The sequence below is a fragment of the Epithele typhae genome (assembly GCF_022376455.1).
Source record: "Epithele typhae strain CBS 203.58 chromosome Unknown BXZ73scaffold_5, whole genome shotgun sequence".
NCBI lineage: Eukaryota > Fungi > Basidiomycota > Agaricomycetes > Polyporales > Epitheliaceae > Epithele > Epithele typhae.
The window spans coordinates 39840-60135 of NW_025954196.1; the positions used below are offsets into that span (position 1 = coordinate 39840).

A 20296-nucleotide genomic window follows, 5' to 3' on the forward strand; every position below is an offset into this window, starting at 1 on the left:
GACTTTGGACTCGTGCGCCGTCATCGCATCCCCCTCACACGGACTTGTTTTGGCACGAACCGATCGACCACAGCGTCGCCCGACCGAGTCGGGCGGACCCCGCGCTCGCTGTAACAATGGCACTCTTTATTTCCTCGTCCGTCGTTTGAGTGAGCTTGAGCTGAGAGTTTGAGCGCGTGATTGATGCGAGGCGTCGAGGTTTTGCTGCTTGAGGCCTTTGAGGGCTCGAGCTTGAAACGCAGCCCGCCGTAACGCCAAAATCAGTGTACAGCGAAACAGGCAAAATAGATTAGCGGAACGAGGAGAGGTAGGTTACATGCGTGTCGTGACCGTCATATACGCATCGAACAGGCTATACAAAATCCTCCTAGCCAACGCTCTACGCGTGCACGCCCGGCTTGCGCGACAGCCCCTCGCACCGCTCGAGCTCGGCCCCGTACGCGCGCTTGGTCGCACCCCACGCCGCGACCCACTCGTCGATCTCCTTGCGGAAGAGCGGCTTCTGGCGGGCGACGCGCGCCGCGTTGCGCTCGAGCTCCGCGAGCGGCACCTCCTCGTAGTCGCCCTGGAGGAAGGGCTTGGCCATCGTGTAGTGCACGACGCGCGCCTCGCGCGCGAGCGCGTCCCAGAGCGCGGGCGTGCGCTGCCGGATCGCGAGGTTCGCGTTGTACGCGTACGGGAGCCGGAGCGCCTCCGCGCCGAAGTAGAGGTTGAGGAACGCCTGCTCGGCCTCCTTCGGCGGATAGCGCGCGGACGCGATCTTGGACGCCATGTCCGCGTAGAGCGCCGAGTCCGGGCGGAGGAAGAGCACGCCGGCGTTGAAGGCGGTGACGTACCCGGGCGAGGAGGTGTACACGTCCGGCACGGCGGCGAAGGTGTACGGGAGGCGGAAGAGCTCGTCGAAGGAGCGCTTGACGAGCGTGTCGGCGTCGACGTAGACGGCGGCCTTGTACCCCTTGCGGTCGAGCGTCCAGAGCTGGAGCTTGGAGTACTGGTCGAGGAAGTGCCGGTGCACGCCGGCGTGCGGGGGCGCGATGCGCTCGATCGGCGTGGGCTGCCAGCCGGACACGCTGGCGATGCAGAGCGCGCGGGGGGAATTTTGTCGGGGAGGTAGTAGAGCAGGCGGGCGGCGGAGGTGTTGGCGAGTTCGAGGGTGTGGCCCATGGTCGCGACCGCGCTCGCGAAGGCGTCGGTGTAAAGCCCGGTGACGATCGCGTGGTCTTGGGGGTTCACGGGCCGGGTGGATGCGAGGGCTCGCGGTCGACTATGGGTGGTGGTTTCTGTTTTGCGAAAAGGAGGTCAGCGTGTCCCTGGCAGCGTAAGAACAGGGGAAAAGGTCTATGCACGCATCGGGACCTCACGCCGTTCGATGGGTCGACTGCGGCGTCCTCGCTCCGCGACTGCGATCCAGCTCAGACGCATATACAACATGTCCCCGCTACATCAGGGTTCGCGTTCAGATATGCCCCGAGCTAGTCACTGTTCAGGAAACCGGGCGTCAAGAGCGCACCCCCAGGCATAGCGAACACAGACGGCAAAAACCAAAATGGCCCATTCGCCCCTGCAGCATCCGCGCCCAACCCGCAAGCCAAGCCTCTGGCCAACACCCGTCCGTCCCCATGCGACCACCTCCGTCCTCCCATCCCCTGCGCCCCGCCCGTCCATCCGCCCCCGAAGTGGCAGCCCCCTCCCGCGGAGTCCGGACGCACACAGCCCCGCCCGCCCCTTCCCACCCGAGCCACGAAAAAGAAAGGGAGAGAAGAGCTCAGAACGGGCACTCACAGCCCCTGGTAGTCGTCGAGCGGCGCGGGCCACGCCGTCGCCAGCACCCACACGAACCGCACGTTCACGAGGAGCGACGCCGCGAGGAGCCCGAACACGAGCGCGCGCCGCCGCGGGCTCGCGGCGTCGCGGCGGGGCCCGCCCCCGCCGCGCGCCTCGCCCTCCCAGCGGGGGAGCGGGATGTAGTCGCGGTAGGACGCGTTGCCGAGCTTGAACATGGGGGCGGGGCCGGACGGGGGCCAGGAGGGGGGTCAGCGGAGGGGGCGGGGGCGGCAGCGGAAGGGGTGAGCGCGGGCGTGAGGGGAGGGGGTGAGCGTGGGGAGAGAGAAGGATGGGTCGGGTTCGAAGGCGAGGAGACTGCGCACGGCGGGCGCGCGGTTGTTGTGCAGCGTCGGGGCGGTGCGCCACGCCTTGGCGCTCGCGACATATACTGCGGGATCGATGCGACATTTACATGCTCTCCCTGCGCAAGTCGGGGACGCCCGCTCTCCCTCTGTCATATACTTATTGACATGTCGACCTCCTCGCGCTCTCTCAACACACACACCGCAGCAACGCAAGGAATCCAGAGCCGAGTTTTTTTACATGTCAAGGGCGGCGGCGGCGAGGGCATGCACTATATGTGACCAGAGCGAGAGTGATGGCGAGACCGAGACCGAGGAGACCGGGGCGGAGAGGGAGGGTGCCAGTGCTGGTTCATGAGGTGAAACAAACGGCCGTGCGCGGCCGGGGGCGCTAAGGTATGTGTGTCTAAGTAAAAGTAGAGAAGGGAAAGGAAGGAGAGGAGGAAAGGGAAGGCGTGGACACGGTCGACGGTCGACGAGACGGCTGGCGTGGGCTAACGGTGGTCGTGGGATGGGGAGGTGGGAAGGAGCGGAAGATGGAGATAACGGGCGGCATGGGCGTGAGGACGGGAGAAGACGACGAAGCGCACGCGACTGCGCGCGTGGGCAGCGACGAGACATGAGCCCGAGGCAGGAGGAGTGGGGGTGAGAGAGGAGGAGCACGCGCGTGCGGGGCGAAGAGGAAGAAGGGGGTGGTGCAGGTAATGGAAGGACGAAGGGGGCCAAGGCCGGGGGGTACTGCACAGCGAACACACTCGACTCGTACATTGCCACACACCGAACCCCCAGACAGCAGGCTCGGACAGTGGCTCAAAGAAGGACGCGCTGCACAGGGCAGGGAATGGAAGACTTGCAGCGCGAACGGGGTCGCCTCCTCTCCGCAAACGTGGCGCGTGGCCGGGGCACTTGTACACTATGTACTTCGGTTCGTTTACCTAAATGAATGTTCCATATGTATAGCGGAGCCGGGGAATGAGAGACAGATGGCGAGACTAGGACAGGACAGGACAGGGATCGTGGGACGCGACGGACAAGGAGAGGCAGTGAGAGAGCGAGCCCGGTGGGTACTATGATGGCACGATTCCACCTGCTGGCGGTGACCTGAGCGGTAAACGCTTGAAGTCCGCAGCTGCCCACACAATTTTGTCAGTAACCGCCGGCGCCGAGAGCAAGCAAAACAGAGACGCACTCTCGGTGTACACCGTGTTTCCCCACCACTCGAGGTTGACGCCCCCGTTCGGGAACTGGAGGGTGAAGAAGATGAAGAGAACCGCGAGGACGGTGCCGCAGTCCAGCGCGCTCGAGAGGATGTAGTTGAACTTTGACCACCACCCGAAGTTCCGACGGCGGACGAGGTATTGGAAGATGAAGCCGGCGAGGAACCAGGACGAGTAGTTGATGCCCGTCGCGGGCGGGATAAGCCCGACGCCATTCAGGATGACCGGTGTGTTGATGTACTGCACGTACCGGTTTGGCCACCGCCGTTGCCAGTACCAGAACGGCAGCGGCAGGACCGCACCGATGATGATCGCGTATAGCTGCGGGTGGTAGATCGAGCTCGCTCCAAACTGCCGTGCGGGCCCGATCAGGCCCCAGATGACCGAGGTGGTGTAGATGACCTGGTTGTGCGGGCATGTGAGGAAGTCCTTCTGGTCCGTCTGGCAGATGTCCTCGATGTTGGCGAACATCCACTCCTTGACGGCGACCTGGAGGAGCCCGACGAACGCCGTTGATGTCATCTGCACGATAAACGTTGCCCGCGGAGGCAGCTTGATGTAGTGACCGAGCTTCAGGTCGCCCACGAACTGTGAGCCCTCAGCCAGGGTCTGCGTCGCATACGCCTTGAAGATCTGTGGGTGGGCTGTTAGTGGGCGGACTGGGATGGCCTTGTCCATCAGCGCCTACCATGTTTGGGATCGGCTTGCCAGGGAGGATCATGCCGGGGATGATTTGCGCAATCAGGTTGATACCAATCTGCCGTGCAGGTGAGAATGGGCCGACGTCGCAATCGCCTGCCGAGACTCACGCTCTGCCCGGTCATAGCGAACACATATCCAGAGGGAACAAGGTAGACCGCCGGAAGTGCGATGGCGATTATGAGCGCCCAAACTGGGATACCCGTATGCCACAACTGAACGTGCATCAGTCAAGTGGACAGCAGGGCTGTGTGAATCGACGCACCTCGGCCGTGAGGATAGCCAGCCCGAAGCAGGCAAGGAATGAGAGCAAGTACCACCAATCCGGGACTTCGGGGTATGCACGCATGAGCTTGGCATGGATATCGTCCTTCTCCGTCCGGACCTGGGTAAATCCGCGGATGACCGTGCGACCGTGATAGAGCACTGTGTGAACGACGACTGCGGAGGCAAGCGCAAACGCGATCAAGTAGGTGATAGCGTAGGATGCCGGTAAGAACAGTGGGGAGTACTCCTCATACTGGGTCTGGTTGAACTCGTTGTTGGCGGTGAGAACGCGCCGAACGTCGTATTTGTCGCCAAAGCGATCGTACAGGTCGTTGGACATGATCGGGAAATAGGACAGGTCCCAGGACTGCGTGATGATAAGCGGAAAGGAACGACAAGAGGAAGCAAGATACGCACGTTGGTGTAGTACAGTATGGGGCACAGAACCCAGTACACAATGAAAAACCCAAGGAAGACCTGCACTTGCGCCCACCACGGGACCATAAGCGGGCTGGCAATCCAGGAGATCTGCGACCAGTCGAAAACAAGGACGCTCATGCCCAGGCCCCCAGACACGCCGAACAGTTGGTTGACGACAATGTCGTTGGGCTTGATCCAACAAACGAACGAGAAGATCGACAGTGCTTGGAAGAGGAAGCCTGAAAGGAAATGTAAGTTGTGATGAAGTAGCAGATGGGATAGAAATCACAGACCAGGAAGGAAGAAATAAAAGAACGAGCCGACGCAGGCGTAGCAGAAGAACCTGAAACGCGAGACTCCTCCGCGGGCATCCTCCTCTTCCGCATGGAGCGTGTTGAGCAGGGTGCAAACGATCAGGTTCTGCGGCCAGACCATGCTTGCGGGCCAGACCAGGAACCGCCGGCATAAACCCGCGAGAGAGAAGCCGGTGAGCTGGGTAGTCAAGATGAGCAAGGCATTGAACCCGTAGCCAAGCTTGACGCCGTAGTAGATCTCCGCGACGACGACCGCATTAAGCGCGGTGGGGACACCGATCGAGACGTTGGCCATGATAAACACCAGTGCGTGCTCCTTGATATTCCAAGGACCGGGGTTGAGGGAGAATTCGTATCCGCCGAGCCAGCGAGGTAACCTGAATACGCGTATCGGGAGGGTGAGGGCGAAGAGCTTCCCTAATGGGTGGGCGAGAAGGATGAGGACATTGGAGACGATTGACGGTGCTGGTTGTCGAAAGTTGAAGAAGAGATTTGCACAGCTGAAGCGACGCTTAATGCGGGTAGATAACACGAGGAGAGAGGGACATACCCAGACGCGAGGGTGAGGAAGAGCCCAATGACCCACATTCGTATTGTCAAGGCCGGCATTTCTGTATCGTCGACGTTCGACACAGACGCCCGTACTTCAGGATACGGACTGTCCTCGTCTTCGTCAAATTCAAACTCCATCCTTCTTCATAGGACGTAGTCAGCACTTTCGTACGCGCATGGAAAAGCAAAGGGAAGAGGGGGTGATGAGGGAATCACAGACAAGGGCATCACAGCCTCTGCCGGGCGGGAGGGGGCCCATCGGAGGAAAGGACGAGATCTTGAGGAAATTCAAGACTTACTTGATTGACGCAGAGTCTGCGACACTCGGGAAGCTCGTCGACATTGCTGTCGATGGTGGCCGCTCCTTGCCTTTCCTGCTCGCGCCCTTGGGGAGCTCCACATGGACTTCACGCGAGCTTAGAGCGGAGCTCACGCCGGTCAACCTCCCAGTGCCCGAAGTTGGTGCGTCCGAGGCCGTTTGTGGGGCCATACGGTGCATGCGGTAGGGGTTATCATCTCCACGGGCTTGTGAGTCGGTCGAGGGGGGCGATTCGACCGGACTGAGGGGATACGGATGCCGGTGATAGGGCTCTGAGGGCCCGGGGACGGGTCCCACGCGGTCTACACTGGCGGGGTCGAAGACGGGGGGTGGTGGGGAGATGGGGTCGGTGGCGGTGGGGGGTGGGCCAAAGGCGAAGACGTCGCCGGCGTCGGACTCGCTGTCCTCGTCGTCTTCATCGACGGAGTAGTCATACGTGTACTGGGGCTGGCGGTCGAACTGGCCGCCTGCGGTGGAGGGGGCGGCGGTGGTGGGGCGGGCGGAGGACGGCCTGCCTGAGCTGGACGTCGGACGGAACGGCATGAGGAGGGGGAGGGCGGGGGAGAGAGGGGAGGAGGGGGAAGAGTCCGACGCAGCCCATTTGGCGTCCGTCTTCCCTCCCAGGCACATCAGCTCGTTCCTGGCCTCCCCGAATAGGAAAGCCCATCCTCCTCCCCCGTCGCCCCCGCCGTCCCCGTCCCCGTCCCCGTTCGCTGCCCCGCTCCAGCTCCCCGTGCGCCCCCTACGCCCGCGCTGCTCGTCGTCGCCCTGCACGCGCTGCTCGTTGCCCTGCCCGCACCCCCCACCGTGCGCGGCTGCGCGGAGCGATCGCCAAGCGCCGGCTGGCTATCTGCGAACTCTAAATCGGCGTACCTGGCAGCCTCCGGGCTCACCACGACGACACACGGTGGGCACCCACGCGCCTGCACCCTCGCGCCCGCTCTTCACGTACCGGACAAGACGCCGTGCATGTCAGGCACTCGCCCTCGTTCCCGCTGTTCGTGTCCACAGCGAGCCCACGGCGCCCCGGCCACCGCGGCCGTTCCGATCGCGTCAGGCTGTAGATCAACACGCGAGGCGCGGTGGCTGCCCGTGGCTGAGGCACACCTGTCGTCCCTCCTCAGTCCTGTGTCTCCAAGCGAGAGAGAGAGATTCATGAGCCGCCTATACGCTATGTAGTATGTAGTAGTACAGCTCTAGCTGGACGAGAAGGCGTCCCACGGCGGCTGGAAGAGCTGTGGGTGCGCCAAAAAACAGCCAGCCTCAATGACAAGCGCATATGTGCTGCACCACATAGCCGGCCCACCTGTTGCGGCCTTGCTGTCGAAATGCTCCCGTGTCAGACTTCACCGAGACTAGGATCAACGATGGATTTACAACGGGCACGTGGTGTAGTTGGTTATCACGCTCGCTTAGCATCGTCAGGCTTCAGCCACGATGAGAATGCGAGAGGGGTCCGGTTCGATCCCGGACGTGTCCATACGTTTTGCCCATCCTGTACCCATTCCTGTAGGCTCCAGCGCCCACAACATTTTGCGTGTTTCCGCCGGCACAGCCGAGGGGACCGCCAGCTCCTTGAAGCTGTTCTCTTCTCCCATCTCATCTCCGCAACCCTCTTTCACAAGCGTCTCATTCTTACCGTCCTCCGCCGACTACCTTCGAAGCCTGCCCAAGCACACGCCCAGAGCCACACCCGCCCGGGGAGCCGACCTCTTCTCGCCCAGGTTTCCCGCCCAGCGAATTCAAAACGCTCGGCCTCCGTCCCGCAGCTGGCTTGCCTGCCCTAGTCCGCCAGGAACGCGCCAGTCGGCCTTCAAGAGGCGAGCCGTCAGCACGGGCGTCCTCGATGTCGTGCCGTGCCTCAAGGCTTCGCGACGGCAAGCCTCGCTCCAATTTCCGCGCCTCTCCAGTCCACCCTCGCTGCCCGTCCTCAGGCCAGACGGTGCCTGGACGCGCAATCATGAAAGGAAGGCCTCGGCGCGACGGGAACGCGTGGATACGATACGGCTTCTTCTCTCGTCCTGCGCACAGCACTCCCACGCCCGGCCCTCCTGAGTCCTATCTCTAGGACGCGGGCCATCAGACCCGTTTTCGCGGGCGCGAGGCGTCGAGGCAGCGTGCTACTCAACTCCCTTGGTCTTCAGACTTCGCCTCTTCCGCGCACGGCTTTGTGCTGCTGCAGCCGAGCCGCGCAAAATGAACGCTCCGGCGTTCCGATGCGCCCCTTTCATCAGCGCTCAGCCGCGGGAAGCGCTGCCGCTCGCACCATCATCACCCGACGTTCCAGGCACATGGGGAGGTGAACATTGGAATTAAGTAGATGTGAAGGGTCGTGTATTAAATCACAGGTACGGTCCTACGGACGCCCGTGCCTGGGTCGACTCGCGACAGCAGTATGTCGTCATTCACCGGCACTGTGGGCCCTGTCTTCGCCAGACAGCTCACTTACTTCAGTTTCTGCCATGGGTCTCACAGCGACCGACGGCTCGGCTGTTGGACCCACGCGTATATACGCGGATTCCGAATACCTGGAACGCCGTCTGCGCGTGGAGGACAACTGCCATTGGATCTTGAGGTGCGATATTCATATGGTCTGGATTCAACTCTCGGAGCTTTCCCTTCAAGTGATCGTGCACTTATTTCCGGATTACACGGCAGTAATGGTGTTGGAAACAACGACGGGTCCAGAAGCCGTATCACCCCTACTTTCAAGTCTCCGGACCTGATCAACGAATCTACGAGCGCACGTACCCTTGAGCTAGAACTTATACAAGTATACAAGCTTTTGAAGACCCTTCTCTGCGGCAGCCTCGCGGTCCGTGGAAAACGTTCGAAAGCGAATTGAAGCCTGCCTGCTTACCTGAGTCTCTTCGGACGGTTGTTGCCTCTCTGATCTCTTCATTCCCTCTGGTTTCGAGTCAAAGATCACCCAAGATTTGGACTCGCGGATCAGTCCCTACGGAGCCTCCTGCGTTCTTTTGGACACTCTGCAATCAGAAACGCCAAGAATCGCGCGGGGACTTGCAGGCAGGAAACGGCAGCGCCTTTCATGGTCCGCGCTCGTATCCGAGATACAAGCGTGCACTAGCGTCCCCACAAGTCCACTCTCAGAAGTGCACGACCTCTCGTGGCGCGCTAGCCTCGAGGCGGGGCGTCATGGGGTGACAGACACGAAGTGGACCTTGGCCTCGCCTTTAGGGCGCGCAGTTCGACGTCTGGGGCGTTGGCTGGGCGCGGCACCGAGACCTTCGACACCGACAGTGCGCGGTGATCGGCGCACACACAATGGGGACCTGCGGCAGTAAGGCTACGAGTGGTGGTCGGTTGGGCCGCACACGTACTGGCGAAGAACGTCGCCGTTGACAACGCTGCTCGACATCCTCCAAACAGTCCAGAAGCTCGACCGAACATGTCCAAGGCCACGCGACATTAGCACGCTAGTATTGTAACTCACTCTACGCCCCTCTCCCTCACGCCTCCGTCGCGGTCGACTCCCGCGGGGGCTCCGGCTTCGGGTCCGTGTTCTTGACGTCGCCCCACAGGCCGGAGCCGAACGTCTTCACGGAGTTCAGGCTGACGAGGACGGCGACGGCGCCGAACTCGGCGCCGACGTGGAACAGCCAGAAGAGCGCCTTCTCGACGGGGGAGTTGTTCGAGCAGCGGCCGGTCGCGTCCAGCGCGGTCGTCGAGCACTTGAGCACGTCGATGCGGTAGATGCACGTCAAGAGCTGCGTCCGCGCGCGTCCGTCCGGGGGCCAGTGAGCGCGTGCGCACATGAAGAACGAAACAGACCGAACGCACGAGGAGGGACGTGATGAGCAGCGACCACGCGACGGACCGCGTCGGCACGCGGGGGAGGCGGAAGAGCGCCCAGCAGAGGACGAGGTGGATCCACGACAACAGCGCGAGCGCGAGCGCCGCGCTCCCATACCTGCGTCGCGCGTGGTAGCACGGTCAGCTCCGTCCTCCGTCGCGCGCGAACGAGCGAACACGCACCACGCAACCCGGATCAGCGTGGATCGCTCCCCCGTGAGCACCGCGTGCTTGAAGTTGACACCCGCGACGATCGCGAGCCCGACGCCGCCCAGGAAGAGGAGCGCGGTCGCGCCGCACGCCTGCCGCAGCCAGAACCGCATCCGCGGGTGGTCCGCGAGGGCCTCGTCGAGGCTCGCCGTCCCCCAGCTCCCCGCGTCCCCGCCGCGCGCCTGCAGCTCGTGCGCGGGGCCCTCCGGGTTCGCGCCGGGGTGCGCGGAGAGGAAGGTGCTCGAGCTCCGCGCGGGGGCGGCGCCGGCGCGCGCGTGCGCGGGGGTGAGCTTCGGGTGGAGCGGGAGCATGTCCGAGCCGAGCGTGGAGCCGACGAGGAGCGCGCGGATGAGGTTCGTGACGTCGCCGCCGACGGTGAGGAAGCCGCCTGCGAGGGAGGTCTGGAGGTACGTGAGGAATTTGAGGTTGTTGCGCAGGCCGGGGTGTTGGGACGCGACGGCGCGGATGCGAAGCCGACAGCTCTGAAGCGTCGCGAGGAAGGGAGACGGACGGGTGCGGGGTGAGATGAAGTCGAGCTTGTGCTGCGATGGAGAGCACGTACCGTTCGAGGCAGAAGAAGAGCGTACCGATAGTTACGAAGGTGCGCGAGTGGCGGCGCACGATGCGGTAGGTCATGAGGGAAAATACGGCGGCGTAGAGGACGCAGAAAATGACCGAGGGCACGAGATCGATGGGGAGCGGCACCCCGCCAATGGGCGACGGGAACTGGTGAGTCGAGTTGGACTCGGACATGGTGAAAGCCGCGAACAGCAGGAAATTCGGCGAAGAAAGCGAGTGAGAGAGCAGCGGACTGGGTCGCAACGAGGTGGAGGACAGGCAACAGCGACGCGGTCGTTTTCAAGACGGCCTACACAAGCCGCAGCGTCGCGACTCGCAGCGTCCGAGTCTGCAGCGTCTTGGTTGAGGGAAGGGGGGCGGACCGAGACATGGACAATACGGATTTCCACCCAACCTGACCCTCGCGCGTGGCGCTAGTCCACGAACCACAGACGGTCACCGTGTTTCGTCAGCACGGCCCGCACGCCCGTCTTGGCGGATGCACCGCCTGCACACTGAAGCTGGGCAAAAACCAGGCTCCTACCCAGCCGGACCTACAGCGTTCCCGTTCCCAATCCTAGAGCGGGGCACGTGTTTGATATGTGTGGAGCGGGCCGTTTGCGGACGGGCGAGCTAAACCAGGAGATAGGGACAAGGACAAGGGCGGATGACGGAGAGTTGGAAGCGGAGGGCGTTACGAGATTGATGTTAGACGAGGTACCGAAAATGGATATGTCAGAAACCGTTGATGGGGTATGTTACACGGAGACATGCCTAATATACCTTGAACGCGGGAAGGGAACGCTGTAGGACGGCTGGGGTCATTGGCCAGACGCCCGCCAGACGCCCGTCTGCCGACGTTCCCACAGCCAGCTCAGAAACTCGACACGAACGCGGAATATCCAACAAATGCTCAGCGCCTCGACGTCGCGTAGCGTTCGGGTCAAGCGAACGTGGCGGCGAGGTCACACGCACTCTCTGAGGGTCACAGAAGGCGTGCAGACGTTGAGGTGACTCTAGAGGAGAGGGTAGGAGACTGAGTCGACATCAAGAAAATCACCAAGAAGATTCAAGATGTTGCACTAGCTACCTGCCGGGTGCTCCAAAACAAGCCACTCGTCGCTGACGACAGCCTCGTTACACGCTGAAGATTCTAACATGTATGCATACGACACCTTCGACGTCGAGATCAAGCACACAATCCCGTGCAATCGAAAAGCCCCAAGATGCCCTTTTACACCTGACATCCAGTGGCACGCTTATCCAACTAAATCACGGCGCCACTGCCGAAAGTCTTCGTTGTCTGAATGCGCTGCGGGCGACTTCTACTCTGGACCAGATCAAAAGGCTGAGACTGTCGCATACAGTTGACTGGAAGAAGCTACTCACCATCCATCCCGACACCCTCATGGAGGAGATGGGCTTGCACGTTTAGAGCTGCCCGCACGACGACGTGTGCTACGGCGTCTTTTTTTGGCTGTGACTATCTGGCGCGCACATTTCGCTTGACCCGAACGCTACGCGACGTCGAGGCGCTGAGCATTTGTTGGATATTCCGCGTTCGTGTCGAGTTTCTGAGCTGGCTGTGGGAACGTCGGCAGACGGGCGTCTGGCGGGCGTCTGGCCAATGACCCCAGCCGTCCTACAGCGTTCCCTTCCCGCGTTCAAGGTATATTAGGCATGTCTCCGTGTAACATACCCCATCAACGGTTTCTGACATATCCATTTTCGGTACCTCGTCTAACATCAATCTCGTAACGCCCTCCGCTTCCAACTCTCCGTCATCCGCCCTTGTCCTTGTCCCTATCTCCTGGTTTAGCTCGCCCGTCCGCAAACGGCCCGCTCCACACATATCAAACACGTGCCCCGCTCTAGGATTGGGAACGGGAACGCTGTAGGTCCGGCTGGGTAGGAGCCTGGGCAAAAACCCTCGGCCTCGCTCCGCTGCGCGACCGCTGAAGTGCGTCTACAGACACTCTGTCGCGAGAATACACGCTTGGCTTTGCCAACTGTTGAAAACTCCATACACCGGTATTTCCAAAATGTCCCCAATCGCAGTCGAAGGCATCCGCGCCGCTTCGTCACGAACCTTCTCAGTGCGGCAACGCAACCATACTGCGCAAAGTGCTTGGGGCCCCACAAACACGTTCCAAATACCGTTCGCGTATTGATGGAGACGAGCCTGAGCCTGGCAGTGGCGAGAACTTCGGGGCTCGAGTGCCTGTAATGATCTTGGCGTGACCCGAGTTGAGCGACCCGAAAGCGAAAGATGGTAGAGAAGTAAAGGACGTCAAGATCACGATAAACCTCGACGACAGACTAGATTTGCCGAATGGGTGTGAGGCCCTGGGATGCACGAGCGCTCAGCTTCTACACTGAGACAAGACGTACTCATGGATCTCAGGATGCGGTTCAGATCTCTGCAAGGTGGTCCACTCCGCGCGTTTGGCACCTATGCGCTCTGAGCACCTCAAGGCTCTGGAGGGGTTGAGAGAGGCTAGTAAGACGCCTACGGGGTCTGTCGCCTACAAACTTGTAGCGTCCGAGTGCACGCTAATCGACGCAGCTCGGCTTTCTTCAACACTCCAACAGATTGATCGCGTACAACGCAAGCTTGAAATTACGACGCGCCACCATACATATGCCGTTCGGGAAGTTACAGTATCTCCTCGTCCTCCTTCGACAGTCACCCCTCTACGACCGCCGCCATAGCATACGCAAGCTTCCAAACCGCGACGGCTTCGCGCCCCTCGCGCTCCCGTTCCCCGTAAGACCCGATCCACGAGAATCCATCGCGGGCGCCGTGGAAGCGAAACCGGGGTCGGTCGAGATCGACAGTCGGGGCGCATCCCCCAAGACCGGTGGAGCGGCCAGAGGTGCCACCGCCGTCTCGTTCTCCTGCTCGCGAGCAGGCTCCAGCGATGCCGCGCCCTGCTGCGCCTGCGTCCCCGGGAGCGCGTGGGGGAGCGCGACCTGCCGCTCGCGCTCGCGCGCCCTGTACACGCTCCCGTCGAGGACGAGGTGGAGGACGAGGGTGTCGAGCGCGCCGGGCGCGGTCGCGGGCGCGCGGCGGAACGCGAGCCCCACGGTGCGCTCCTCGGTGCCGAACGACCGCGTCGCGCCCTCGCCCCAGTCCGCGACGTGGTGCAGCGCGCAGTCGTGCGTGGTGTGGAAGTGGTCGTCGTACCAGTTCTCCGCGGTGAGCGGGAGGGCGAGCGCCCAGTGCGCGACGGGCCGCGCGGTCCCGTCGGCGCCGCCGCAGGTTCCGAGGGACATGTAGAAGCCCTCGGAGGAGGAGGAGTCCGTGAAGTTCATGTGGATCGTCATTGGCCCGTCGGGGCGCGCGGCGTCGTAAGTGAGTCCCGGGGGAGGCGTCATGAAACCGAGGAGGGCCATGCGGTTGATGAACCAGTTCGGGATGCGGAATGGTGGCGAGGGCGGCGTAAGCGAGTGCAGAGGGTGGAAGAGGGACAGCGGGTCGCGTGTTCGGTGCAAGGGCTGTTCTGGAGCGATGATGAAGTCATGCCAGTGCGCTTGATACGTCTTTCCGAGGAACTTGAGGTTGTAGAAGTCGTTGCCGAGCATGATGGTGCGGAAGTATTCGCGAATCCTGCCGCCAGCGCGCTTGAAGATGAAACCGACATTGTATGTCTTCCGAGAAGGGTCCTGGAGGATCTCTCGTGATATATGGAGGATGATACCGAGATGCTCGCCCCGGCTCTCGCAGAGCAATACGCCTATAGCGATCTCGGTGCCTTCAACCTCGAAGAAAGGGAGATGACATTCGAGTCCTTGGTGTGAAATCGAGAAGCGAGGCAGTTCGACCGTCTTGAACGGACCTTGCGTTCTGCGCACACCATCCAAGGGCTCATTCTGTAGAACAAGTCAGTCGAAAGCTCATTCATCATGAACCATAATGGGACCCACATGCTCAGGTTTCCACTGCCACGGAAGATAGGGTTGAATCGGGGTATTGAGCAGAGGGCTGAACGCGGTCCAATTCGCCCTGAGGAGTTGGTAGTCCTTTGGTGACCACGCCAACAGGTACAGGTGCGTCTCCGGGGTAGAGTTGTAGAAGCGATACATCTCGTCGGTGGTGAGCGGTTCCGCGACAGTAGTTGACCCTAGCCGATAGCCCCACGCGAAGAGGCTGGTGTCGCCCGAGACCTTTATGATCTCCTTTTGCAGACGCCGGAATGCGTCCTGGCCTTCTCCGTAGAGTGTCGGGAAGCTGACGTTGAAAATTCCCATGAGGCAGTACGCTTCGTCTTCCACGCGGGTCGTGCTGCGCGATGCCGCCCATGTCATGCGCTCCGCGACGGAAAGGATGCTGCACGAGACCTCCGCCTTCAGGACATCCATCCTGACGCCGGAGATCTGGTTGAGGAGGGCGGCGAGGTTGAGCTTGTCGCCGATGACGGTCCAGTCGCAGGAGAGAAAGATGACGATGAGAGGCGCGATGAGCTCTTGCAGCGTCCAGCCACGGGTGTGCCATCGGGCGCGTCGGAATGCGGAGTCCGGCGCGTCGAGTACGGTGTTGGTAGGGACGTCGGAGAGGTAAGCGTAGCACACCTCGGCACAGGTGTACCAGATGAACATGGAGTTGATGGCCTCGGAGAGCTCGGTGCTGCTTGTCTTGTCGATGCAGCAGGTGTCGATCCAGACCCAGCCGTAGCCGTTGCGCTCGGCCAAGAGGCAGCACTGGCGGATCTTGTCGCAGACGACGTCGCGGGGGTTCTCGTTAGTGATGTTGCATCGTTCGATGATCGCCTGGAGCTCTTGAAACGACTGCTCGCGCCCGGCTTCCCATGTATGGGATAGGATGGCGTATCCGCCAGAGACAAGTCCCGGTGTCGAGAAGAAGCGTAGCTCAGCTCGATCGGTGCTGAGCAGCCACATTTCGTTCACTGAAAGGTTACGTTAGCCCTCAGACAGATTCGTTGTGTTCGCTGCAAGAGAGAACGTACCCCAGCAGAGACCGCTTTCTGGTCAGGCAGACTGTCGACGTGGATGGTGAGAGACAAGATGCAACGAGGAGCTGTCAAGACTCCCTGCGGCTTGGGCATTCACTGTCATTCACTGGGAAGACTGTCAAGGCCGACCAATCAGCGCTCAGCACTTCAACCATTACGTAATCAGCCCCACACAAGGCGAGGCTGCCCCCTTCCCAGACCTTTATCCGCTTTTCCCCCTCATCCCTCCCGCTTGTCCTCACTCGCTGTGCGCCTGAGACATCGATTCACTTCCCCGCCTTACTATTCTCTTCGATGCTAGTATGCTGTCCGTTTGGAACCGATCGTGATCGAAGGTGAAGTACGCTCTCAAGCCTGGCATAGCTTGGGTTGCTGTGCGGGAGAAATGGATGCAATGGTACAAAAGGTACGGGGATACTCCGCAACTCTGCGGCTATGATGCACAAACTGTTCCCTATTACCTGACGTTGTCACGTCTTCAAGGGCGTGGCGATCGAGTGTCGAATCTCATCCACATCTCTGAGCCCTAATTCTATGTTCAGGTCTTTTCTTTTGTCCGCGATACTTACTAGTTTCTCCCCTCCACAGACATGAAGAGTATGATGGCTGGGCTATGCTCCCCATGGTAGGTTTATCTTATATTCACGCCGCGTCTTCTGCATTTCCTCGTCGAACCTGATGAACCGGTGTTATCGTTATACTTTTTAATGACGAGAGGGCGTGCTTTGCTGCATATGTTCCGCTCTTGTGTGATCAGCCCTTCGGGGCTCTATCTTCTCTCTGATATCCAAATGCGCCGTTAGTTTCGGGACATGTCTACATGATGATACTAACACGAGCCCTTTCCAGATACCATGCGTCGATACATCGCAATGTACATGTATAGTACAACAAGCGATCATGCCAATACATCACGCTTTGCTACCTTCCCCAACCCAAGTCCTCATCACCTTGAACACCCTCCTCTCCCACGCCGTCGCCATCCCGAACATCCTCTTCCTCCACTCCGTTGTCGACGCCCTCTTGAACTCCTCCGACCCAAACCCGTCCATCGACGCATACTCATGCAGCGCCAGCAACCGCGGCGTCCCCTCCGCCCCCGGCACCAGCTCCCCCGGCGCCGCGCGCGCGCCCGTCGGCGCTGACACCTCGCGGAGGACGAACCGGCGCGAGCGCCGCCACCCGGGGACCGCGGCGAGCAGCGGAAGGTGCTCGTCCGCGTACCAGCGCGCGAGCTCCGCCTCGCGCTCCGCCGGGACCGCGATCTCGACCGCGATGAGGAACGGGCCCGGCGTGAGCGGGTCGTAGTCCGCGCGGCATTCGTTGCCCGCCCCGGCGGAGCGCGCGTGCGCGGGGAGCGTGAGCGGGGTGAACCCTGGGATGGGCGAGGGCGCGGATGCGGACGACGGCGGGGGCGGGGGGAGGGCGTCGTACGTGCGGCGCGCGACGAGGGCCATGCGGCCCATCACGTCGCGCTCGCGCGCGGAGCGATTCGCGGGGAGGGCGGTGTACGCGGGCTCGTCGAGCGCGGCGCAGGAGGTGAGGTCGTACGTCGCGAGGTACGTGGGCTGCTTGTCGTCGGTCGCTACCCAGCGCGTGGCGTTGTGGAAGAAGGGGAGGGGCGTGCGGAGCGGGACGTGCTCGTTGTCGTACCAGTCCGTGAACTCGGCATTGGTGACGTTGGGACCCGTCTCGGTGAAGACGTAGAGGAGGCCCGTTGGGACAGTAGGTGTGGACATCGCGACGGTCGTCGGCGTCGGTGGTGATGGTGGGAAGGGGATGAGATGTGCAGGGCCTGTCCCGGGCAATATATGTAAACGGACGAGGGGCAGGACCGTGGTGTTGATACATAATCTAGACTATCTTCAGAGTCTTGTCTCACGAGGGTGACCACGCGCGAGCTTGAGCGGGAACGTGACCATCCGGACCGGCGAAGCATATTACAGCAGATTGCAAAAATGATGAGAATCGGCGCTTTTATTTTCGGGCTGTCGCGACGTCGAAAGTTCGCGCCCAAAGTTCCGACGCATCTTCCGGTGCATCTTCCGAGGCTCAGGCGCCGGTGTCCGCCTATATCGGGAAGCTGGTTCCCGCGCCGCGCCTGCGCTGCTGCGACGCGAGGTCGAGCTGCCGCGACGCGTCTGCACACAAGTTGTTCCTTCACTGCTGTAATTCAGTAATCATGTCTTATTCACCTATGTTCTACCACAAAATCAGCGAAGGTCTCAAACAAATCGTGCTCGATCTCTGGGATCCTGGCTGGACCACCGACGACCTCTGCAAAACCTGCGAGGCCGACTTGTACCGATGGCACGAACGGTGTTAATCCCGTTCCACGGGTGGCACTGGTACCTTGCACATCACCTATGCATACATCCTCAGCCTGTCGAGGGCTATACGTATGAGCAAAGTGAGAAACCCACGAAAGGCTGCCCCTTTTGCACGTGAAGACGATCGTGTAGCTCGCGCAGCGGCAGGTGAAGGCTTACTTCAGGCCCGTCCTCTGAGCCTGATTCCAACTCGTCAACCTCAGGCGAGCTTCAGCCCTCTTTTAATATATCGTCTTCCTCGTCTTCAATCGTAGTGAAGAGGGTGTAACGAACACAGTGTACTAGAACAAGGACGTTGCATGCCAAAGGACGCGCCGCAGCAGCGCGGGCGCGGCGCGGGAACCAGCTTCCCGATATAGGCGGACACCGGCGCCTGAGCCTCGGAAGATGCACCGGAAGATGCGTCGGAACTTTGGGCGCGAACTTTCGACGTCGCGACAGCCCGAAAATAAAAGCGCCGATTCTCATCATTTTTGCAATCTGCTGTAAGCTACATCGACCATCGCATGGCCAATAGCGGATGTTCATGCTGTTCTCTTCAAGACTTCGCGGAAGTTGCGAACATCGTCGTCTTCTCTGTGTGGCGATCAACACTGCAACATCAACTGCAGCGTCGTGGTGGGACCACATACGAGATGAGTCCGCGCTCGAGCTGACTTGCGGTGAGCTCGCGCAGGTAGGGCAGCAGTATCTTATCGTATTTGTACGTTCCTTTGTACTGAAGGTGCTGTCAGTGAATTGACTCTATCCTGATGCAAATTGTCACTGACCTTGAGTAAGGCCGGATCCGATTCTCTGTGTACTTTCTCCAACAGTGCCGGGATGAGAGGGCTATCCGCGAGGTCTTCGATCTTATGCAAGACTGGATGCCTATTAGCAAACGAACAATCAATGTTGTTTCACGGCGAGTGTTTGCTGAGGGCGTACACGCCGAAGATGATGGCTCCGGTCCGCGGGAGCTTACGGAACGTCTGGTGATCGACGCGCAAGTAGAGGTCTTGGGGATGAACGTGGGGCTCAGGGGGTGCGTCCGCAATGTGATCTATTTGAACGATGGGTCAATGCGTTATACTAGTAGATGTGTTAGGTGGCTAGTGACGCACGCCAGAAGAGGTTCTCGTCATCCACGATCATCCAGCTCGATCGTTCGAACGGCTGATCGGGTTTGAACTTCTTGAGAGTACGCTCAACGCTCAGCAGGAGCTTCTCATTGAAATGGGGCACTGGCGCGTGCAGCTCTCGAAGAGGTTTTCCGATCGTCTCTGACAGTAGGTAGGATCCTGTGTTAGCACAGCGGAGGTGTGAGCACAAGGCACCAAAGTCATCACGCCGTCGAACGTACCAGGGAATGCAATGAGCCCGCCGACTAGATATATCTGGCCGTCTTCGCGTTCCCTCGACATGAGGAAGTCGTCTTGTACCAAGCTTTTACAGCTGGTTCAGCTAACCAAAAACGCGGCGAGAAATTGGACACGCTCACCATGAGATGATGCGCAGAGCTTCAATGCCAGTCGCTTTGTTGAGATCTTCGAAGCTGGTGTTCGTCACGAGATTAACGATACTGTTGGCCATGTCGGAACGGAAAAGAGTAGGGTATCGTTGAGGCAGGTATCTAGAAAGCTCTTCCAGGAGCTCTCTGCATGCTTCGTCGTTCTCTGGCAAAGAGTCGAGAACATTCCTCCCTGCATAGCCGCGAGGTCAACATCGTCTCACAGAACCGCACCGGCATTTGGTGTCTTACCTTGTGACTTGATCACTTCCGCTTTGTCCTCAACATACCGCCGATAGTGTTTGTCTATCTCGATCCAGTTGTTTGGATGCATAGGCTGGTGAGCCATAGTCTGTTCGAGTCTCGAAGTGAGCTCATGCGCCGATGAGTCTCAGGTCAATAAACCACTACCTGGAAGTACGGGTATCGCACGGTCTTGTTGACATACAGAAACGACCGCATTCGTGCAGTTTTCAGATCGAAGTCTATACAAGCGTCGGGTTGTAGCCGAGATCCGCAGGCGTCCTGTTTGCTCCTCGAGCCGACAGAGTCCGGTGCGTACTCTCCGGAATCGATATGCTCACGCTGTGAAGTAGCCCTTTGGAGGTCGACCCTTGGACGAAATAAGAAGTGGAGTAGCAACACCGCTACAACTACCAGGGAGTTCCCTAGCCAGAAGCTCATCGGTAGAGATGTCAAAGTGACCCCCATAGCATTGGCGACTGTACTTGAATATTTGAACTGAAGAGGGTGTTGTTCCCGGTATATGGAAGGTGCAAGATCGACTTAAATACGCTTGGCTGTCAGCTTCAGATGTGAGGCAAAATATGTAAAGACACGCACATAGTAGGCTCTGACGAGAGGGTCAGAGAGAAACGCAATTATTCAGGCTGTGGGGATCGAACACGCGAACACAAATGAGTTCTCACGCCTTTTCGTCGAGCCGCCCGTAAGACAGGAGATCATGCATGCAGTCCGAAGACGACTCGGAGCATACAAAATCCTTTAC

The 20296-nt window shown here is 60.2% G+C and overlaps 6 protein-coding genes and 1 non-coding gene across 7 annotated transcripts; 1 reads left to right on the forward strand and 6 right to left on the reverse strand.

Annotated features, from left to right (window-relative positions):
* Positions 1-379: 379 nt before the first annotated feature.
* On the reverse strand, positions 380-2000 carry BXZ73DRAFT_87832 (nucleotide-diphospho-sugar transferase; the record flags this gene model as incomplete). The annotated part of the gene is made up of 3 exons (XM_048024734.1): positions 380-1054; positions 1174-1264; positions 1783-2000. The coding sequence occupies 3 exons, from the start codon at positions 1998-2000 to the stop codon at positions 380-382; spliced, it is 984 nt and encodes a 327-aa protein (XP_047881399.1).
* A 1193-nt stretch (positions 2001-3193) lies between these two features.
* Positions 3194-5733, reverse strand: BXZ73DRAFT_40992 (OPT oligopeptide transporter; the record flags this gene model as incomplete). Its single annotated transcript, XM_048018679.1, has 8 exons — positions 3194-3255; positions 3316-3976; positions 4032-4100; positions 4153-4257; positions 4308-4676; positions 4727-4968; positions 5023-5543; positions 5594-5733. 8 exons carry the CDS (start codon positions 5731-5733, stop codon positions 3194-3196), a joined length of 2169 nt encoding a protein of 722 aa, XP_047881400.1.
* Positions 5734-7294: 1561 nt separating this feature from the next.
* On the forward strand, positions 7295-7394 carry BXZ73DRAFT_t22. Its single transcript has one exon. It is a non-coding gene; the product is annotated as a tRNA-Ala (tRNA).
* A 1990-nt stretch (positions 7395-9384) lies between these two features.
* On the reverse strand, positions 9385-10690 carry BXZ73DRAFT_41338 (uncharacterized protein; the record flags this gene model as incomplete). The annotated part of the gene is made up of 4 exons (XM_048018753.1): positions 9385-9642; positions 9716-9845; positions 9905-10419; positions 10496-10690. 4 exons carry the CDS (start codon positions 10688-10690, stop codon positions 9385-9387), a joined length of 1098 nt encoding a protein of 365 aa, XP_047881401.1.
* A 2499-nt stretch (positions 10691-13189) lies between these two features.
* Positions 13190-15394, reverse strand: BXZ73DRAFT_41021 (HET-domain-containing protein; the record flags this gene model as incomplete). Its single annotated transcript, XM_048018685.1, has 2 exons — positions 13190-14368; positions 14423-15394. The coding sequence occupies 2 exons, from the start codon at positions 15392-15394 to the stop codon at positions 13190-13192; spliced, it is 2151 nt and encodes a 716-aa protein (XP_047881402.1).
* Positions 15395-16379: 985 nt separating this feature from the next.
* BXZ73DRAFT_41161 (uncharacterized protein) lies at positions 16380-17207 on the reverse strand (the record flags this gene model as incomplete). The annotated part of the gene is made up of 1 exon (XM_048018719.1): positions 16380-17207. The coding sequence occupies one exon, from the start codon at positions 17205-17207 to the stop codon at positions 16380-16382; it is 828 nt and encodes a 275-aa protein (XP_047881403.1).
* A 1192-nt stretch (positions 17208-18399) lies between these two features.
* On the reverse strand, positions 18400-19971 carry BXZ73DRAFT_41217 (uncharacterized protein; the record flags this gene model as incomplete). The annotated part of the gene is made up of 8 exons (XM_048018734.1): positions 18400-18516; positions 18569-18668; positions 18726-18840; positions 18902-19078; positions 19141-19223; positions 19279-19480; positions 19540-19639; positions 19699-19971. The coding sequence occupies 8 exons, from the start codon at positions 19969-19971 to the stop codon at positions 18400-18402; spliced, it is 1167 nt and encodes a 388-aa protein (XP_047881404.1).
* Positions 19972-20296: the final 325 nt, after the last annotated feature.